At 35.8% G+C, this 20,693-nt stretch overlaps 2 protein-coding genes across 5 annotated transcripts in view; one reads left to right on the top strand and one right to left on the bottom strand.

The window, feature by feature from the left end:
- Window positions 1-70: 70 nt before the first annotated feature.
- LOC115212849 (40S ribosomal protein S18) lies at window positions 71-3,635 on the bottom strand. Of its 2 annotated transcripts, none has more exons than XM_029781627.2 (5): window positions 3,573-3,635; window positions 1,917-2,015; window positions 1,697-1,783; window positions 745-938; window positions 71-189 (listed from the first exon to the last, which is right to left on the bottom strand). In XM_029781627.2, the coding sequence occupies exons 1-5, from the start codon at window positions 3,573-3,575 to the stop codon at window positions 114-116; spliced, it is 459 nt and encodes a 152-aa protein (XP_029637487.1). In that variant the 5' UTR covers window positions 3,576-3,635; the 3' UTR covers window positions 71-113. The 2 variants fall into 2 exon arrangements, with proteins under 2 accessions (XP_029637487.1, XP_029637493.1); XM_029781633.2 differs by lacking the exon at window positions 3,573-3,635 and adding an exon at window positions 3,446-3,469.
- The window catches only part of LOC115212840 (vacuolar protein sorting-associated protein 52 homolog), a 32,372-nt gene continuing 15,187 nt past the window's right edge, over window positions 3,509-20,693 (top strand). For all 3 annotated transcript variants that reach the window (XM_036506926.1, XM_036506931.1, XM_036506934.1), the window contains exons 1-10: window positions 3,509-3,660; window positions 5,876-5,957; window positions 6,695-6,747; window positions 6,885-6,960; window positions 7,940-8,007; window positions 9,277-9,390; window positions 10,616-10,677; window positions 12,694-12,844; window positions 13,804-13,904; window positions 16,728-16,860. In XM_036506926.1, the coding sequence (XP_036362819.1) occupies window positions 3,574-3,660; window positions 5,876-5,957; window positions 6,695-6,747; window positions 6,885-6,960; window positions 7,940-8,007; window positions 9,277-9,390; window positions 10,616-10,677; window positions 12,694-12,844; window positions 13,804-13,904; window positions 16,728-16,860 (927 nt within the window). In that variant the 5' untranslated portion in view covers window positions 3,509-3,573. The remainder of the gene's footprint in view (window positions 3,661-5,875; window positions 5,958-6,694; window positions 6,748-6,884; window positions 6,961-7,939; window positions 8,008-9,276; window positions 9,391-10,615; window positions 10,678-12,693; window positions 12,845-13,803; window positions 13,905-16,727; window positions 16,861-20,693) is intronic.

The following is a 20,693-nucleotide window of genomic DNA, read 5'->3' on the forward strand; positions in this document are numbered from 1 at the left end:
GCAAGAAAACAGTTTACAATTTTGGTACTTCTAACATCAATTTTAGGAAAGGATGAAAATACAACAAAAGAACATTTTATTTTCCAATTTCAATTTATCTTAAAAGAATACATTTACTTCTTCTTGGCCACACCAACAGTCCTACCACGACGACCGGTTGTTTTAGTGTGCTGACCTCGGACACGCAAACTAAAAACAGAAAAGAAAAGTTTATCATATAAAACCACATTGTGATGTTTCAACAACTTCAAAACATATGCATGAGAATTCTTACATTTCATTAAAAAAGAAAAAAACCCACAATAGTCATTATTATTGCAGTATTAAGTTCATGGACTTTTTTTCAAATCATGCTAGATGTATGTCTCTAGAGAGGAAACACCCGAAATCTTGTTAATCAAACTGCAGTTAAGATTTATCCAATTATATAAAACTATCAAACAAACCAGGGGCATGAGATTCTATTCTTGCTTTCAGAACAAAATTATTTTTTTTTCACTCCATTTAAGCAATGATTCTAGTTTCCCCAATAAAAAAAAAATGGATACTACTATCATGGCAAGTAGACTAACAATATTTAACAGATTTCTTCAAAATATCTGATTAAGTTCTCTTATAGATAAGTTATCCATGTCAGCTAAACATATGCAATTTACTTTTACACAACCAGACTCCTCCAACGTGTAATCTTAGCATATCAGCAACATGCTATCTTAAAACATTTCCAATAAAAAATATACTGACCCCCAGAAATGACGCAGACCACGATGAGCTCTGATCTTTTTTAACCGCTCCAAATCTTCACGCAACTTGTTGTCAAGAGCATTTGCCATAATTTGACTGTATTTTCCATCTTTAATGTCCTTCTGTCTGTTAAGGAACCAGTCAGGAATTTTGTACTGACGAGGGTTTGACATGACTGTTAAAACTCTATCAACCTGAAATAAAAAAAACAAGCAGCATTACTAACACAACTCTGAAATAGTTTAGTTGACATCAAAGAATGATTATAGAAAAGGCATTATCCCATCATGAATAGTTGTCAGATTCAATTTAGATGCAGGCAACTACACTGTAATGAAGTCAAATTATCAAAAGCTAAATTTTTGGTTCATGAATAACAGATCCAAAATGAAATTTACATTTGACTAAATTATGAATTATATGCACAAGGTTCCTAGGTATAAGCTTTCTTTATCTCTCCCTTTTAGCTTGCCCAAGATTTGTACTGCTTTCGCCTCACTCATCAATCAGCATTGAAAATCCATGGACAATCTTTCGTTTTGACTCGAAATAATGTAAACAATGAATTCGGTCGTTTCCGTGACCACATGTTGTCTTGTCAACTGTCAGTTGGGAAGAGAAAGCTAATGGGTTGTGTGTGCGCCCTTATTCTTGTTCTTCTGTGTATGTGTGTGTTGGTTCTGTTTTTATGTATTTATATGTTGTGGAATGTAGAAATAACACAGAGGAACAAACAAGTCAAAACGAAAGATCGCCCATCCATGTCCTGATGGATCTTTTCACCCACCAGCACTATTGAGATTGTTTTATGCCAGTGGATAAGGGGAATGAGACACAATGCATGTTCGTGTAGGGGAGTTACATAGCCACTCAAACTTTCTAGAAAAGGGCGAGAAATGGAAAACATATACAATTCTTCATAGGAAAATAAAGAAAAAACTGGAATTTTTACCTCCTCTTCTGTCATTTCACCAGCACGTTTATTTAAATCAATATTGGCCTTTTTACAAACTACATTGGCAAATCGTCGTCCAATACCCTAAAGAAAACAAAACAGCGTAAATTTATTCGAATGAACAAACATTAAGCATCAAATCCAAAACGTTTTAGAGAGAAAAAAGCAGCAAAAATTAAGTGAAATGGCTGCAAATTTCAAGCCCTACAAAACTCACCTTAATGGCAGTAATAGCAAACATCGACTTCCTACGACCGTCGATGTTCGTATTCATAATACGCAGAATATGCTGAAACTTCTCTGGGATTACGAGCGACTGAAAGTAAAAAGAAAACGTGTAAATTTAATAGTAGAGAGGGTTGGATAAGTAGTACCCAATTCTTTAGTTTGGTAAATTCGCAGCTAACTAGTTTTGAGGCTTAAATCATTCTTTCTCATGTAGGATTTTACAGACGCCGATTTGGGATTGTATATGCGATTTATTACAAGCATTTGCATGAATAGTTTAACCATGTAACGGAAGACTATATTAACAAACCCTATCTTAATTAAAAACAATATGCAACACAAGCCAAAATGTACGTGTGGAGCATTTTCATTCGTGATAAAGTGTGCTTTACATGATCTAAACAAAATTCATCGCGCTACTGTTTTGTTCAATTCCAGATCACTGAGTCAATCAATAAAGGTGTTACAACGATTCCCTTTTTATTTAGATCTTGTGAGTGAATTTGGTAGACGGAAACTGAAAGAAGCCCGTCGTATACATATATATATGTGTGTTTATCCCTCCAACATCGCTTGACAACCGATGGTGGTGAGTTTACGTCCCCGTAACTTAGCGGTTCGGCAAAAGAAACCAATAGAATTTACGTTCTGAGCTTCCAATGAATAAGTCCTGGGATCGATTTGCTCGACTAAAGGCGGTGCTCCAGCATGGCCAGTCAAATCATTGAAACAAGTAAAAGAAATCCAGCGGTCTTCCCAATAACCTCGATGGCTTTCGTATACAAACAGAAACCATCATACAGTTTTTTCTAAAGAATAAACAATGCTACAGATGTTTTCAAGTATTAAATATTTAACAAGGGCAGTAATGTTTAATTCAATTTAGTTATTCCACCCGACTATTCATGTGTGGACGACGAAACGAAATCCTACATGTTGCTAAAAGGGAGCACGGCTTCCGAGTGGTTTAAACGAAGTATTGTAATATTTAATTTTACAATTTATATTAGATAATATTAATATGGTAGGTAAAAGACCTGCTGGAAGCTCAAACTACAGTGGACTAATGAAGGGTTTTCTTTAAAAAAGCACTAGAGAACGGTGCGTGGCAGCAGAATAACTTTCTCAGGTTTTATCTCTTACAGATTGAAGTTGAATCTGTACGGGCTTTGTGGGTGGAAATTTTTAATAATAGGATATTAGTAACTTGAAAACCAGAAATTTCAAATTCAAGCAATAATTTCACCACGTGAAGAAATTGTGCTCCGTATACTTTACAGATTAATCTAAGGCAATATTCCAGGTGCACGAAAACACCAGTTTTCTTTTAGTGAGAGAAATAAATTCGATAAAAGGAAATATAAGCAATATACAATACAGTGAAGTAGATATATTCATTAAAAAAATGTACAATTTTGTTTGAAAATAAATTTATGGTAGACATGATTGCTGGGACACAAATGTAAGGCGGTAATATTTTAAGTAATACTCAGTAATAAATAAACAATTGATTGTTACCATAATATTGAATCTTGCACAAAATGGATATCAAATAGTAAATACGACGTTTTTCTTGAAGATGAATTCACTAAATTATTAAGATTATAAAGGATAAAAGCAGAGATATATCGAATCACCAACTTACCATGGTTGCAGTTTACCGGAAAAGGAAGTTTGATTGTTCACGTGACTTAAAGATGGATACCACAGCAGAAGACACTAATGGAGAAGAGGTGGGACAATTCTGTTTTGATATTATATGACTGCCTTGCTTTATTGTGTTAAGTAGGAATAAATTATATGTCTGTTATCAACATCTGTAAAATAAATATTATAATTCTTTGTTATTTCTTGCAACTGAAATGTGCAAACACGTAGTTGTACGTAATGTGAATGTACATGTAATGTTTTAATAATAATAATAAAGTCTGTCAATTTGTTTGTCTTGCAATGTTAACTGGCGATAGCATTGGATGTAAATACTTATAAGTCATTTAAATTTTATTTATTGAAAATGATACAATCAAAAAATCCCTAATTGTTTATGTATTGTTATCGTTTCAGTTAAAGACATACACTTTCATTTAATTGAAAGCTTGTCATACAAATGCTATGTTCTAAACTAGTTTAAGATATTAAAATCAAGCGTTCGGGTATCTCATCACTTTTTTATAGAGTAGAGTTTGTTTTAAGGAAAAGTTGGTTGCTGTCTCTCATCGGCCCAGAAAGCCCTGTTTTAAAAGCAAGGGTTTGGCTTTTTGTTTACGCAACAAACAGTTCTGATTGTTTATTAATAATACTGGTACTTTAAAAAAAACATTTTTCACTTCTGATCCAAGACAAAATTGTTACCGCAGCTTGCGTTATCCATTACAACCACCTTCCACATAGCTTTCATTATAAAATGTGAAAAAGAAATAATTGCATATAGAGCAGTGGTTCCTCACCTGCAAGTACCTGCAAACCCCATGGGGGGTGTGAGAAGGCATTTCAGGATTGTATGACAAATAGGGAGAGTATATACTTTATTAAAATTGCTGTTCAAAATAAAATTATTTACTAAATCTTCAAAATAACTTTATTTTATTGAACACTCACCGAAATTTAATTATTTTTTAAAAATATGTATATAGAGAAAAATATATTTAATTCTTTAGAGATTACGACTGAGCGCTGTGTCCTTGTTCCATTTGCCACGGCATACTTATTGGATTTAGTTCTCGTTTATTAATTAAACAAAACCTAAGAATTGTTTGATCGGCAAGCAGACTTAGGGGTCGTAAACAGGAAAAAAGTTCCATGTTTTGATTAAAGTCACTAAAGAAATCATTGAATTTAATGTTCACTTAATATGGGATTGATGTAGTTAGCAAGATTCTTGACATGAACTCGTGCGTTGGAACAGATTTTGTTGTATCTTACGAGGGTCATTATGTCCATAATAAACATACGCACTGTTTTTATTTCAATCCTTGTATTATTATTGTTGTTGTTGTTATTATTATATATAGAGAAGAAATAGTGTTAATGAACAATCGTTAACAATATATCCAATAATAAAATTATTTTACAGCCACTTTTTTAAGGTATTAAAATAGGATACAACTAAAACATGATGATCATGGCTAGAGTGCCTTTGATCATAGGTCTGCTTGATCTGGAGCTAAACAGCACTTAACATCATTTCAGTTGTTTGTATCTATGCACACACAACGAAATTAGTCTAGTGTGTTTGTATGTACCATTCCTTAGCATCACCACTACCATATAGTATATCCTGCAACAAACACCAATAATAGGCTGTTGTTCAATATTTTCATCTTATCTGCATGAATCCATTTGGAGAAATATGTCTGGCACTAGTGAACACACTTTTGGTTGTCCTATTTCTCCCGTAGAGGAACTGAGCATCATTTGTATTTTGAGACATAAAAATAGAAAGTTTGCTGGAATGGATTGTAAACAAAATAGAATTTTGTTTACAATCTTTCCAGCAAACTTTCTAACAATGTTTATTTAAAAAATTTGCTCCTGAGTTTTTCCCAGAAGAACTGTCATCATCTAGTAGCACCATGTATGTTTCCTTGCTTATCTGTAATTTGATCTACAGTTATGCATCCCGATTCATAGTGGAGCTTGTAAACTACAAAGTTATAGCTACAATCCTAAGCAGGTTAATGAATTTAATGAATAAAAGATAAAAGAAAAATTTGAAGATCAAGTAGAAATATATGTAGATCAGATTTGAGAATGTTAGATGATGGATGTTTGGAATATATAGGCTGATGTACTTCATGCCTCTTTAATTTGTTGCGAAGCTGGAGAAGGAAAAAAAACCTGATGTTGAATTGATAATGATTTTCATAAAAATAACACTGATGCAACTGAGTACAAAATAAATCTACTGTCTTTAATGAAGCTTTTCTAAAATATATATTTATTCCATAGGGCCTTGGAAATTTTGATGTGGTCCCTAATCTTGGAGTTTTAGACCTTACTTCAGAAGATTTCCTCCTGGATGAAGTTGATTGTAAGTCTCTCTCTATGTTGTTGTGTATTTACTTTCAAAGATTATTATATCTTTGGATTTTGAAATTTTTAATTGATTATTTTCAAAACATATATGCTGATGATGAACATTGCATTCATTTTTCCTAGAAATTAATAATAAGGAAGTAAGAAGTTTTTAAAATTATATGGTTTTAGCCAATTGAAAGCCTCCATTGCTGACATATTTGAAAGCCTCCATTGCTAAAGTTGCAACTGTCATCTTGGAGATGAGCACAAACAAAGATAAGGCAACAAAGATGAAACTCTTATGTGGTTTCTCAACCTGCAAAAAAAATAGCAGCCAAATCTTCCTATAACTACAAAACAACATCTGATAAAACAAAAAGGATGGCACATTATATAACATAGTTAGGGTTAGACTGTTTCTGAAAATAAGCTGGAATTGGTTTGAATGCTATTGATCACAGATATACTTCAAAAATTGTATTTTTTTAGCCATTCATAATTAGAGTACCAATGCATCATAATATGGACCTAAGTTCATACTGACTCTAAATATGATTTTTATATGTAATCATGAACACATTGTATGTATTAATGACAAACATATTCAGCATATTATATATATTATATATAAAATCAAATAAGTGATATTTAAAACTCATGCTACTCTTTTCTGTTTTACTTTTAGTATAATTTGTATTTTTAGTTTTGATGAATTTTTATTCAAATATTTCAATATTTGTTACTTTCTAGTTCATATACAACAAAATCTGGAAGATGATATTGTGAAAGAAGCTTTGAAAACAGTGAGTAAATATTTTCTGAAATTAATTTAAGAACCCTTCCATACAGGCATCTTAGTATTCACTCCTTTGTTTCAGTTATTAATTGTGCATATGTGAAATTTTTTCTCCTTAAGCAGTATTTTATTTTTATTTTATAGGGTGTTGATCTCAGACAATATTCCAAGCAAATAGAGAAAGAATTATTAGAGGTTGAAAATGCTTCTATACAGGGATGTATCCTTTTCATGATATTGTATGTTTTATTTACATGATTTTCATTCTAAACTGTTTTGTCAATGTTTAAACATAATAATGATGTTTGCTTGGTATAATGATTTGGATATGTTGGCTGTATATTTTTTGTTACATTTTTACTTCCATTTAGATTAGGCAGTTTGGAAAAAAATTAAACATTTGCTTTAATGGATAAAATAAATTTTTTGGTTCTACATCTGTTGTATTACCAGACATTTCAGAATGGTACCTGTTGTTACTGAGGTAAACCAAAGCAAGAAGTTATACATGTTCTGGTTAAGTGCCCAATACAATGATTGTAGTAAAATTTGATTTCAAGAGCATAGGATTTGTATCTTATCAAAATGTAAACTGTTCCTCTGTCATGAATTGCACTGAAACCTAAATCCCAACTCTTTGAGAAGCTGATACATTTATGGTTAGATTTCTTTCTGTTGCCAACTATGGAATGAAAGAAAGAAAGAGGCTGATATTATGGTAATTGGGACACAACTTAGTCACTCTATTGACTTAACTAACTATAACTATCTTGAAAAGAGAAAGAAGTGTCTATGTATAGTTAGGTTGACACTGAGATGAAAATCAACATTTATATTTGCTTGTGCATTTCAGCAATCTGCCTGTTTCAAAATGCATAAAGCATAAAGTTTTATACTATTTGAAGTATGTAAAATATACTTATCAGACACTGTTTTATGGTGTAAGTTCTATAATATTTATTATTTTTTGAAATGAAAATAAATATCATGAATTTTATTCTTCATTTAATATTATTGAAGGTATTTATTATTTTCTGAGAACTTTAGAGTCTTGAATCTGCCAAATGGCAAGTTGAGGTATTTATAATTCTCTAAAGAAATTAGTGAAGTTTGATGGATTAAAATAGTTCTAACGATAAATCAAAACCATGTTGCAGAACCAATTTTTTTGTGACATTTGCCCTTAACTGCATTTAAAGATATCAAAGAGAGCCAAAATATTGCCAGTCTTCACAAACAGATAGCAGCATGTGATACCATCCTAGAGGTAATTTCTATAATTTCCACACATATTATTGATGTTTATTTCTTCACTCTTTTTATTTCTTGTACTTTTGCCCACACTGTGTAGTTTTGTGGGGTAATGATAAATTTAGCTGTGGGTGAATGGTACTTCTTTATTCCAACTGATATACTATTCTTCAGTATTCGACAACACATGACATCACACTATAAATGCAACTAGTAGATGTTACTTATAGGGCCTGCATTGAGCAAACACATCGTCAGACAATCAAAACAAAAATAAAATCTGATTGTCTGATGATATGTTTACTCTGTTGGCCCTATAAGTTGCATCAACTAATGGCTTATCTATAGTGTGAGATCTTGTTTTACTAAAACATGTAAAAATTGGCATAAAGAAGTGTCACATTCTATCCATGCTCTTTTCTCTTATTTTATATACAACAGGGTGTATAAATGTGCTTTTCACACAGTTATAAGAGTTTGAACTCTTATTTCTAGCAATAATTCTGCTTCTAGCACCCACAGTCACAATTAGTGATGACTAAATTTTTCCTATATGGCTTTATATAGTGGTTAGCTGCTGACATTAATTTTTAGTATACACATCGACATTTTGCCAAATCAGCCATAAATTTATATGGTAAATATATATGTTGACAGAGGAATTTAGCTGTTCCATCAAAGCAATGGAGTCCTAATTACTGGATGAAACTATAGTCCTCTGATGTATCTTTGCTCATGGGACAGTTATCTATCCTATCAGTGTATATAAATCTGCTTTTCGTGCAGCTATAAGAGTTTTAACTCTTATTTCTAGCAATAACTGTACTTTTAGCACCCACAGTTACAATTAGTGTTGACTGAATTTTTCCTTTATGGCTTTGTATTGTGGCTAGCTACTTACATTAATTTATATATATATATATATATATATATATCATCATCATCATTTAATGTCCGTTCTCCATGCTAGCATGGGTTGGACGGTTCGACCGAGGATCTGGGAAGCCAGAAGGCTGCACCAGGCTCCGGTCTTATCTGGCAATGTTTCTACAGCTGGATGCCCTTCCTAACGCCAACCACTATATATATATAGGCTTGGTGATCAATTATTCCGGCACCAGAGAGAAATAGAAAAGTTCCTGGTGGTAGATGGGTTTTTTGATGTCTGTTTTCCATATCTGAAAGACTGTTTGATTATTTATATTTACAACACAGAAAAGAGAGAAGACAAAACAGAGAAAAATAATTTCACTGATTTATGAATCTTAAACTATTTCAATTGCAGAGGATGGAACAAATGTTAAATGGTTTCCAGGCTGATTTAAGTAGTATCAGTAATGAAATTCAAACATTACAAGAACAGTCGATTGCCATGAACATCAAACTCAAGAATAGACAGGTTAGTACCAATATTAGATTTCAATTTCCTTTTATTCATTTATAGTTATCAATAAGAACCACAGCAATCTGAATTCCTTGGGTGCTGATTGGTGAGTCAAAGTTTTGGCAGTTTTGCCCTGTCACCAGTGCAGTTTTGTCCTTCTACCAAACATGTAATGCTGAATGACTCAATAACTTATTTGTAAATAGATGTGATGTGTGGCTGCAGTCTGTCACAAGAAGCTGTGCAACACTGGAAACAAGTGTTTCGTTAATTTGAAGTATTAAGTAAACATTGTCCAATCAATGAAATGTGCAGTAGATTTGTGTGTTTCTTTCTAAGTGGGGGATGTCTCTCAGACATTTGCTGCTGTATAAGCTGGGGTAAGATTCTACATATCTTACCTGCCATGAGGAGACACATTACAGAAGTAGGAAACATACATTTCCTATTTTGACTTTAGTGAAACCTGAAGTTAGTAAATTTATTAAAGAATTATTCAAGTATAATGAGTTATATATAATGAGTGTTGGATGTTATAAAGTAAAATATTTACACTTGGTTTGCAGCCTCATTTTCCATTATAAATCTGAGGCCTTGTATATGTATAATCATTTGATAATGCAATGTTGTAAGGTAGTTTTACTCATATTCATATATTTAGCATCATGATCTTCATTTTACATATGCTTTTCTATAATGGTATGGGTTGGATGGGTTATTAGGGTTCAGGTAAGTTATTTTTATCATTGCTTGTTAAGTTTCATATTTGGTATGGTTTCTACTGCTGGATGGCCTTCTTATTACCAACTACTTTACTGAGTGAACTGGGTGCATTTTATTATGGCACCAACACTAGAAAGGTGTCTTACCCAAGCAAAAGTAAAGAATCCTTTCTCTTTACATTGTCTCCATTCATTCATTCATTCATTCATTCCTTTCTTTTCCACACAACTTGGTGTGTAGAAAGGGGAATTTTTTACTAAATCATTGGTACTGTTGTGCATTACTATCTCTAATCACATAGGTAGCATGCTGTAAGAAAGGAGTTATAGAAGTGATAGGGTGGGAGTATGATAGAGAAAATGATGGAGAGAGTAATGAAGAAAGGTCATAGTGAAACGAGAGAGAGAGAAAAACATAAGAGGAAGAGGAAGTGATAGGAACCTTTCTGATTTTCTGTATGTAAATTTTTCATGCTACCTCAAACAATAATCCATTAAACATAACTTCATTGTTTCAGGCTGTGCGGGGAGAACTGAGTCAGTTTGTTGACGAAATGGTAATTCCTGAGAGTATGGTGTCGTAAGTAACTTACATATAATACATACGTTTTATCCAAAGGTCAGTGTTTCAATCAAGAGTTCATGAACTAATCAATCTTCATCACTGTCATAGAATCTCTTGCAAGTAATCAATTCTTATAAGCTGACAGGAGCGTTAGCCATTTTTGTACATCAAAGAAGAAAAACTGATGTGAAAATAATTAAACTTCTTTAAGGTTCAAATATATTGGGATCTCATAATTTCCTCTTTTAGTGTTGACATACCAAAATGTTAAGGTATCCTTTGTCTAACATGGAACACACTATTGTGTATACATAACTGAATTAGGAACCAAGGCCTGGATACAAGAATTCAGTGTAATACTCATCAACATTATCATAATTTTCTATCTGCTTTTTCATGCTGGCATGAATTGCATGAGTCACATTGCATTTTACCACTCATTGCAGTCCTTGATACACACAAAAGGTCCCTTTTGGATATTTTTATCTATAATTATTGTTTTCTTAGATAGGTTACAGAATCCCCACCTTCTCTTTTTGTTCCTTTTCATTTTTTTTGGCTTGGTTTTTACTGCAGGGTGTCCTTCCTATCGTCTGAACTGGGTGCAGTTTATTCTACCAACAGCATTTGAAAAATTACCCATAGCAAGACTAAAGTGTCTTCTCTTCTCTGCATTAATCTTTTTGTTATTGTTGTTCTCTGAGAGGGATTGCATCCACTATGTCTTGCAGAGTCCACAATATCTCTATTTAGTTATTCCTTTCAAGAGATAATTTGGGACACAGGGCTAAAGCTGAATGTTGTATTGGCTTCCTGGAATATTTTCACTGGCTCATAAAATGATTTGAACTGCAAGTTTACAAAACATTTATTTTTTATACAATCCTTGTCATAGTATCAATTAAGCACCAGATACACTGACATTTTATTGATTGTTAAATATATTATATTTTATAGTTTATGAATAAGAGTTCTTAATCTGAAGTTTGACAATTAAAGCAAAGATAATGTTACTGTGTAACTTTGGCCTTGATTGTCTTCCATAACATGTTTATTATAAATATATTCCTCCATAGGCACAAGCCACACAAGCTGGGAGAGGAGTACATTTGACTGTATCAACTACAAACTTAGACTAGTTCATATATGTTTCCAGCATGCTGTCCTTAGAATATAAATGTATATAATTATGGTGCTATATTAATTCTGTCAGCCATGACTTTCAGTTTTGTATAGAAATAAATGAAAGTATATAGGGAAAATTCAATGAAATACTGTTTTATGAGAAATAGTAAATATATAGAAGTGCCAGTGGCACATAAAAAGCTCCTCTCAAGTGTTGGGCTTCACAAAGGCAATAACCAAGACCTATGACATTATCTTGTGCTTGAGAAGAAGACCCATCAAGCCAAGTAAAATCACAGTCATAGCAGTTACCAGTGTCACACAAATGGCACCCATGCCGGTGCTACGTAAAAGCACCCACTACACTCTTGAAGTGGTTGGCGTTAGGAAGGGCACCCAGCCCTAGAAACCATGCTAAATCAGACTGGAGTCTGGTGCAGCCTTCCAGGTTGCCAGCCCTGGTCAAACTGTCTAACCTATGCCAGCATGGACAATGGAAGCTAAATGATGATGATGATGATGATAGAAGTATGATTGGAATCCAGTGTAAATTATAGACACCCAAGAGGTTGGATCACAGGTAGGCTGGCAGAGAAGGTGGAGTTCATATGTGATCTTAGAGGATAGTAACTCCAAATAAATAACTGACTCTGATCATGACAACTAGCACGGAAAAGAGACATAAAATAATGATGCTGATAAGAAATATAAAGGGTTCTTTTTTATTTGCTGGCATCTGCTGATGATTCACTTTAATTTATTTTTGTATTTTAGATGTTGTAGGAAGGTGGTTTCTGTAGCTTTGCTTCTGAGTTTATTCACTTTCACTATTCTTACAGTGTCTGTGTTTTTTTTTTTTAACCTTTCAGCATAATTGAAATCTGAATGTAATTTTTCTGTGAACAGACATATCGTGGATACCCCAGTGACTGAGCGAGAATTTATGGAACAACTGAATGAATTGAATCATAAAATAAATTTTGTCAAGGAACAGTCGTTTAAAGAGGCTCGCTCTTGCCAGGATGTCCGTGATATTCTTGAAAAACTCAAGACTAAGGTATATTACTAAACTAATCAAAAGCATCTGACATAATTATTCATTTACATGTTGTGAATCATTGTTATCGTTTTAAAACTTGCAAGTTTCTATTTTATTAACTATAACATATCTCTTACGTTGATACATTGAAGAAGGATATAGTTGATTGAATCAACGCTAAGAGTTGCTGAAGCATGGAACAAACTGCCGGCACCAGTTGTTAGTTGTCGGAGCACTGTATCCTTCAAAACTTCCATGCTTCCTGAGATTCACCAACACTACACCTGATTTTCTCCCCTCCATACACACGCAAGCATGTATCTGACTCATACACTGTTCACTTTCATTGTTCACTTGTACATTACTGCGTATGCTTTATACGCACTTTTGACAAGTTGTGGTGCACCTGAGCACTGTATACAATTTCATTATTATTAGCAGGTGTTTATTTATTGGGTATCAGAACAAGAAAAGGCAAATTGTGTGATATCATTTGAACTCCAAATACTATAAGACAGTATTAAATATTATATTAATGGCATTCCCCTGTGTCTGTCTCTGAATCACCTATTTTTAACTGTGACAAAAATAATAACCATTTTTATATTTCTACAAGGTTATTGGACTATAACTATGTTGGGGGTAATGTTTTCGAGGTACTCAATTTATCAGGTTGTTTACCGGAGTTATGTCCCTTCCAGAAAATTATTCCTCCGTCACTTCGAATTTAAATGCAACAATTATGCAGTCTCTCTCTCTCACTCTCTCTCTCTCTCTCTCTCTCTCTCTCACACACACACACACAGAGGCTTCGTACAATTTCTGTCAACCAGCTCCATATATACACAAAAGTAATCAACCTACCCGATTATCATATAAGACACTTGTCCAAGATGTCATGCGTTAGGTTCGAACCCAGTACTACGTGATTACGAAGCAAATTTCGTAAGTCATCTAAAGTTCTTTTATATTTTTAGGCTTTAAGCAAAATACGGGAATACCTTCTTCAGAAGATTTACTCATTTAGGAAACCGATGACCAATTACCAAGTACCTCAAAACACTATGCTTAAATTCAGGTCGGTTGCTACCTTTCTGTTGCATTTTTTTTCTTTATTTTTGGAAGTGTATTTTGTAAGGAATTTGATATTGAGATAAATGTGGAGAATGGCAACGTCATTTGCAAAAAGTGTAGAATGTATAAAAACATCAATAAAATAATGTTTGCAATTTTTTTTTAGTCCAAGGTATACTTAGGTAACTTACAAGTATTTAATTAGAAAAAAAAACATTATAAAAAAATCCAATTAATTTTCATATATCATGATGTATGATTCAGTCGTACCTTTGTAAGTATTAAGCCAAAAAAAAAAAAAAAAAAAAGATAATTTGAAAACTTAGAAGTATCTAATTAGAAATGACATAAAAATATTGTAAGAGTAGAAATCTCAAAACGATGCTATTAGTAAATGATAATTTACTTTCGTTTTGGGATTTCAAAGAAAACATTTCTTTTTTTTTTTTGCATTCCCCATTTATTGGAAATTGCGCTACAATTCCCCACACTTGCTGACATTTATAATGTAGAAGCCCTGTGTTTTGTGGTTATGAAGTATATGTTAACCCTCAATTCAGCGCTGATTGTATAGACCTATGATCAAAAAGCGTTCCAGTAATAAGCATTTCGTATTTTAGTTTGAAGATGTTAAGGGTGTGCTTGGAAAGATATTTTACTGCTATTTCTAGCAGGTGCAATTACTACTCAAAAAATTATCTTGACCTGCGTACTGATTAGTAATTACGGAGTTGTGTCCCTTAATTATTTCTTTTTAGTGATATTTAGCGCCCATACGCTTTAGCATAGCAAGGGAAGTCACTATGTTAAATCACAATCCACGTTTATAACGAGGATTGAAGATGAAGTAGTGTTGTTATTTACACTCTATAAGTATGTGAGACAATGTTGTGTATGTATTAGTGTGTGTGTGTATATATTTATTTTATCTAGTTTCAGCTCACGAGCTGTGGCCATGCTGGGGCACCGCCATTTCAAACAATATATATATATAACTTATAAATAAGGGCAAACGAAAAAAATTTCTAATGCCAAATATGCCGAAATTAGACACCCTGTCCATAACCATATAATTTTTCACAATACGCACGCTATTCAAAAAAAGGTCGACAGAAATCTCTAAAAAAATTTCATTATTACCACATTGGACAAGTATCTCATTTATTTCTTTGCCATATTTATCACTGATGAAGGGAGGGTTCTTACGAACTAACCCTGAAATCGGTCCGATGTGGTCATAATGGAATTCTTTAGAGATTTCTGTCGACCTTTTTTTGAGTAGCATGTGTATTGTGAAAAATTATATGGTTATGGACAGGGTGTCTAATTTCGGCATATTTGGCATTAGAAATTTTTTCGTTTGCCCTTATTTATAAGTTGTTTATGAATTTAACCTTTAAAGGTATTTTTTAATATGCTGGCCATTGATGAAATTTTTTTTTCGAAAAAATTTTATCCTACATTAAATATATATATATATATTTGTTGAAATGGAAAGATGAATTTTCTTGTTACGGATTATTCAAAAGTTTAACCGATACCTGGGTAGCAAAAATCACCTGCAATATGGTATCCTTATTAATCAGAATTTGGAAAATTGTGGCCTTTGAAACATGTATAGAATGTAATAAAAGGAATTCTGTACAATCTTCGTTCAACTCCATTTCTTCATTCACTAATATATATATATTATATATATATATATATATATATATATATTCCACCTAAATGTAGCTAACCCTTAAGGGTCGATGCTACTGTAGCTTGTAGCCCCAGGAAGACATCTCCTCCAGCTAGCTATTGACACACTATCTGTGCCCTGGTGGCAAATATACTTCACGATGACAGAGATTTATCATTGCTTGTTTGCACTTTTTCAAGATCAGTGACTTTTCGTCACTGGAAAAAGTATATATATTTGCATTGAGAACCACTTCTCATGGCCAACCAGTGGTTGTCACACACTGATGACAGATTAGTATCCAGAAACTCGGGTTCGTGTGTATCACGTCAGGCTGGAGATGGTAACGATGACTTCCCTTTGCAAATACTGATAGGGCACAGATAGTGTGTCAATAGCTAGGGAGGAGATATCTTCCTGGGGCTACAAGCTATAGGAGCATCGACTCTTAAGGGTTAGCCACATTTAGGTGGCAAATATACTTCATGATGTCGTGCAGCTACTGTTTATAACTTGCTCAGAGATTTATCATATATATATATATATATATATATATATATATATATATATCCAGTAAATCATAAATCCAAAATAGAAACACACTCTAAGTTATAGAGCAGTAGAGTATACAGATAAAGATAGATATGGGCAGTCTATGGGGTTACCCTGGGTTTCACATCCATAATAGCTGGTCTCTAGTGTACTCTGGGTTTCACGTCCCTAATGCGTATAGCTTTACAGCATTTATTCAGACTCTAAAGCCCATTGGTCTATGGCTTTTCTAGCCATAGGCTAGAGGGTTTTAGGGTTTGAAGAAATGCTGTAAAGCTAAATACTTTATGGACGTGAAATCCATGGTAACCCCATAGACTGGCCATTTCTATCTTTATCCATGCATGCATGCATGTTAATATTGACTTCAAGTTAATTTTGTTATCTTCATTAGAAAGCAAGTAAGGTGAAACTTCGAAGTTACTGTCAATTTATTTTTCCTTGTAAAATCCAAATAAATATGATGTATTCTTTAAATATCTTGAGTGATCCTTTCATTAATGTTTTACAGTTATATATAATCTCATTTGGCAAATACTCTACTGAAAATTTACTTCAGTTGAACATTATAGGTATGTCTGTTTGTCTTGCTAGGTTCTTCAATGAATTCCTCATGAGCCATGAAAGACAAGTAGCCAAAGAGATTCGTGATGAATATGTGGACACTATGAGCAAAGTTTATTATTCTTATTTTAAAGGATACACAAGTCGACTCATGAAACTTCAGGTATTCTTTTATGGTTTATTATTTACATATTTATCTAGCAAGATTTTCCAAAAATAATTATTTTAAATGAAGGGAACTATGGATTCAGCTAATTATTAAAAGTTTTAGCTGATGAATATGAAAAAAAGAGAGGGCTCCATGAAGACTGCAAATGTTCTCACCATCCCTACCCCTCCCTACCCCTAGTCTCGACCTATGTAAGGTAATGTTCATACAGTGCAAAATATGAAAGGCTAGCGTTATGCAGGTTGTACTGAAGGCTACTTTACTACTTCATTTCTTGCACATGAATTCTGCCAAATGCGAGCTTTCTTTTCAGGTACACGAAGCTACTGTCCACCGTCCCAGGGTCTCTAGAGCCCATGCCTCCCACACCTCAACGTTGGCACTCTGAAAGGTAGGTCTGGTGAGATAGTCGAGATGCTTGAACGGAGATGTGTGGATATATGTTGCATGCAAGAAATAAGGTGGAGAGGAGATCAGCTAGGTTCCTCACAGGCAAGGAACGCAGGTACAAGATTTTCTGGGCAGGGAACACTGACGGGGTTGGTGGCGTGGGTATACTTATCGCTGAGAAATGGGTAGATAAAGTAATTGAGGTAATCAGAGTATGTGACAGAATACTTAAGATTAGATTAGTGCTTCATCATAGTTTAGCAACCATTATATCAGCCTATGCTCCTCAGTCGGGGCTACCCGATGGACAGAAAGACCGATTCTATGACACTCTACTGCAGACTACCTCGTTGACGAACGACAGAGACCTTATCTTTGTGGCTGGTGACTTCAATGGTCACGTTGGACGACATGCTGGGGGCTTCCATGGCGTACATGGAGGCTATGGCTATGGCTCCCGCAACGAGGAGGGAACCAGGCTGCTGGAGTTCTGCGATGCAAATAATCTTATGATTTGCAACACTAACTTCAGGAAACCTACCAGCCACCTAGTCACTTACCAATCGGGCCAACATACCAGCCAAATTGACTACATCCTTACAAGGCAAAGGGAGAGATGGCTGCTTATAAATGCCAAAACCTTCCAGGTGAAGAATGTACCCCACAACATAGACTGGTAGTTAGTGACTTTAGGATCAGGACTAGGAGGACAACCAGAAGACGACAAATATGGAGAAGAAGGATCTGGAAGCTTAAAGATCCTGCAAATGGACAGAGATTTAGGGACATATTACTTGAAGCCTCTGACGAAGTAGAAGGGGATAGAGCATCACAGGGGGTAGAAGACAGCTGGACGTTTCTAAGGGACAACCTGCTGAGAGCCACTGACCAGATCTGTGGCTGGTGCAAAGTCCCCTCTCGACCTAGAATAACGTGGTGGTGGAACAATATTGTAGACAGGGCTATTAGAGAAAGAGACAGGCTTGGAAGGTCTGGAAAAATGGGGGTAGCAGGGGATTGTATCAGACTGCCAAAAGAGAAGCTAGGAGACAGGTTTATTTAGCCAGAGGGGAAGCAGATAAGAAAAAATTTGCCAATGTTCTGCGCCGTGAGGACCAAAGACTGGAGGTGTTTCGTGTTGCAAGACAGTGTGTGAGAGAGAATCGTGATGTGGTGTAGGAGAGAAGTGTGTTCGCATGGAAGATGGTTCACTTGCGCTAAATGAGGATGCAAAGAGAGAGGTTTGGAGATGCCACTATGAAAGGTTGCTGAATGAAGAAAATGAATGGGATAAAGAGAGTCTGCCGAATGTTGACCCAACAGAGGGACCAGCTATCCGAGTTGATAGTTCCGTGGTAGCTAAGGCAATTAGAAGCATGAAGACAGGGAAGCCCCAGGCCCATCAGGAATCACTGCAGAGATGCTCAAAATGTCTGGTAGTGTCGGCTATAGCCTAGTCACCCGTATAGTTAATCAGGTGATACACAAAGGGGTCATACCCAATGACTGGTGTAGCAGTATAATAGTCAACTGCTACAAAGGTAAAGGTGATGCCCTAGATACAAATAACTACAGAGGTATCAAGCTGTTGGACCAGGTGATGAAGGTTACGGAGAGGGTCATAGCCCAACTAATTAGAGAGAGAGTTAGTTTAGATGAGATGCAGTTTGGGTTTGTGCCAGGGAAAAGTACTACTGATGCTATATTCCTGGTAAGGCAGCTGCAGGAGAAATACCTAGCCAAAGATAAGCCCCTGTACCTGGCTTTTGTTGACATGGAGAAAGCCTTCGACAGGTCCCCCGATCCCTTATCTGGTGGGCAATGAGGAAACTAGGGATAGATGAATGGTTAGTGAGAGCTGTGCGGGCCATGTACAGGGACGCCGCTAGTAGGGTGAGGGTTGGAAATGTACAGTGAAGAATTCCGGGTAGAGGTAGGAGTCCACCAAGGCTCAGTACTCAGCCCCCTCCTATTTATCATAGTCCTCCAGGCAATAACGGAGGAATTCAAGACAGGATGCCCTTGGGAGCTCCTCTATGCTGATGACCTTGCTCTAATTGCTGAGTCGCTATCAGAACTGGAGGAGAAGTTTCAGGTGTGGAAACAAGGATTAGAATCGAAGGGCCTCAGAGTCAATCTAGCTAAAACCAAAGTCGTAATCAGTAGGAAGGTAGACAAATCACAAACACCTTCAGGTAGATGGCCCTGCTCGATCTGTAGAAAAGGTGTAGGTAGAAACTCTATAAGATGCACCAAGTGTAAGCTATGGACACATAAGAGATGCAGCAATGTCAAAGGAAGGCTAACTAGGAAGATGGTTTTTGTATGTGGCAGATGCTCAGGAACAATAAACACTGAAAATGCTCTGAGACCAACTTCCGTCACTTTCCAGGGAGAAAAACTAGAAATAGTTGATAGTTTCCGTTACCTAGGTGACCAAGTCAGCAGCGGGGGCGGGTGTGCTGAAAGTGTAACTGCTAGAGTAAGAATAGCTTGGGCAAAGTTCAGAGAGCTCTTACCTCTGCTGGTGACAAAAGGCCTCTCGCACAGAGTGAAAGGCAGACTGTATGATGCGTGTGTACGAACAGCCATGCTACATGGCAGTGAAACATGGGCCGTGACTGCCGAGGATATGCGTAAGCTTGCTAGAAATGAAGCCAGTATGCTCCGATGGATGTGTAATGCCGGTACTCACACTCGGCAGAGTGTAAGTACCTTGAGAGAAAAGCTGGACCTAAGAAGCATCAGTTGTGGTGTGCAAGAGAGACGTTTGCGCTGGTATGGTCATGTGGCGAGAATGGATGAAGATAGTTGTGTGAAAAAGTGCCACACCCTAGCGGTTGAGGGAACCTGTGGAAGAGGCAGACCCAGGAAAACCTGGGACGAGGTGGTGAAGCACGACCTTCGAACTTTAGGTCTCACTGAGGAAATGACTAGAGACCGAGACCTCTGGAAGTGTGCTGTGCGCGAGAAGACCCGGCAGGACAAGTGAGTCCATAACCCGTGGCCTTCTACATGGGATGGAGCCAGCCTACGTATGCATACCTTCCCTTCTTGGGACACAAAACTCTACTTGTGAAGATGTGATGAGGCAAGTGAGGATCAGAATCGAAATCGATCAATGGAAATTGCGGATGTGCTACCAGTGCCGGTGGCATGTCAAAACTCTGCTTGTGAAGACCCGTTGAGGCAAGTGAGGATCAGAATCGAAATCGATCAATGAAATCGATCAATGGAAATTGCAGATGTGTTACCAGTGCCGGTGGCATGTAAGAGAACTTTCCGTTTCGCGACCGTTGCCAGCACCGCCCCGTTTCGTGTCCGTTGCCAGCCTCGCCTGGCCCTCGTGCCGGTGGCACATAAAAAGCACCATCCGTTCGTGGCCGTTTGCCAGCTCTGTCTGGCACCAGTGCGGGTGGCACGTAAAAAGCACCCAC

The sequence above is a fragment of the Octopus sinensis genome, linkage group LG1, assembly GCF_006345805.1.
Source record: "Octopus sinensis linkage group LG1, ASM634580v1, whole genome shotgun sequence".
NCBI lineage: Eukaryota > Metazoa > Mollusca > Cephalopoda > Octopoda > Octopodidae > Octopus > Octopus sinensis.

Coding starts and splice junctions, on each gene's coding strand:
- LOC115212849 (XM_029781627.2), bottom strand. Junction 1,784..1,916: donor TTGCTATTACTGCCATTAAG/GTGAGTTTTGTA, acceptor TGTTTTCTTTAG/GGTATTGGACGACGATTTGC. Junction 939..1,696: donor GTGAAATGACAGAAGAGGAG/GTAAAAATTCCA, acceptor TTTTTATTTCAG/GTTGATAGAGTTTTAACAGT.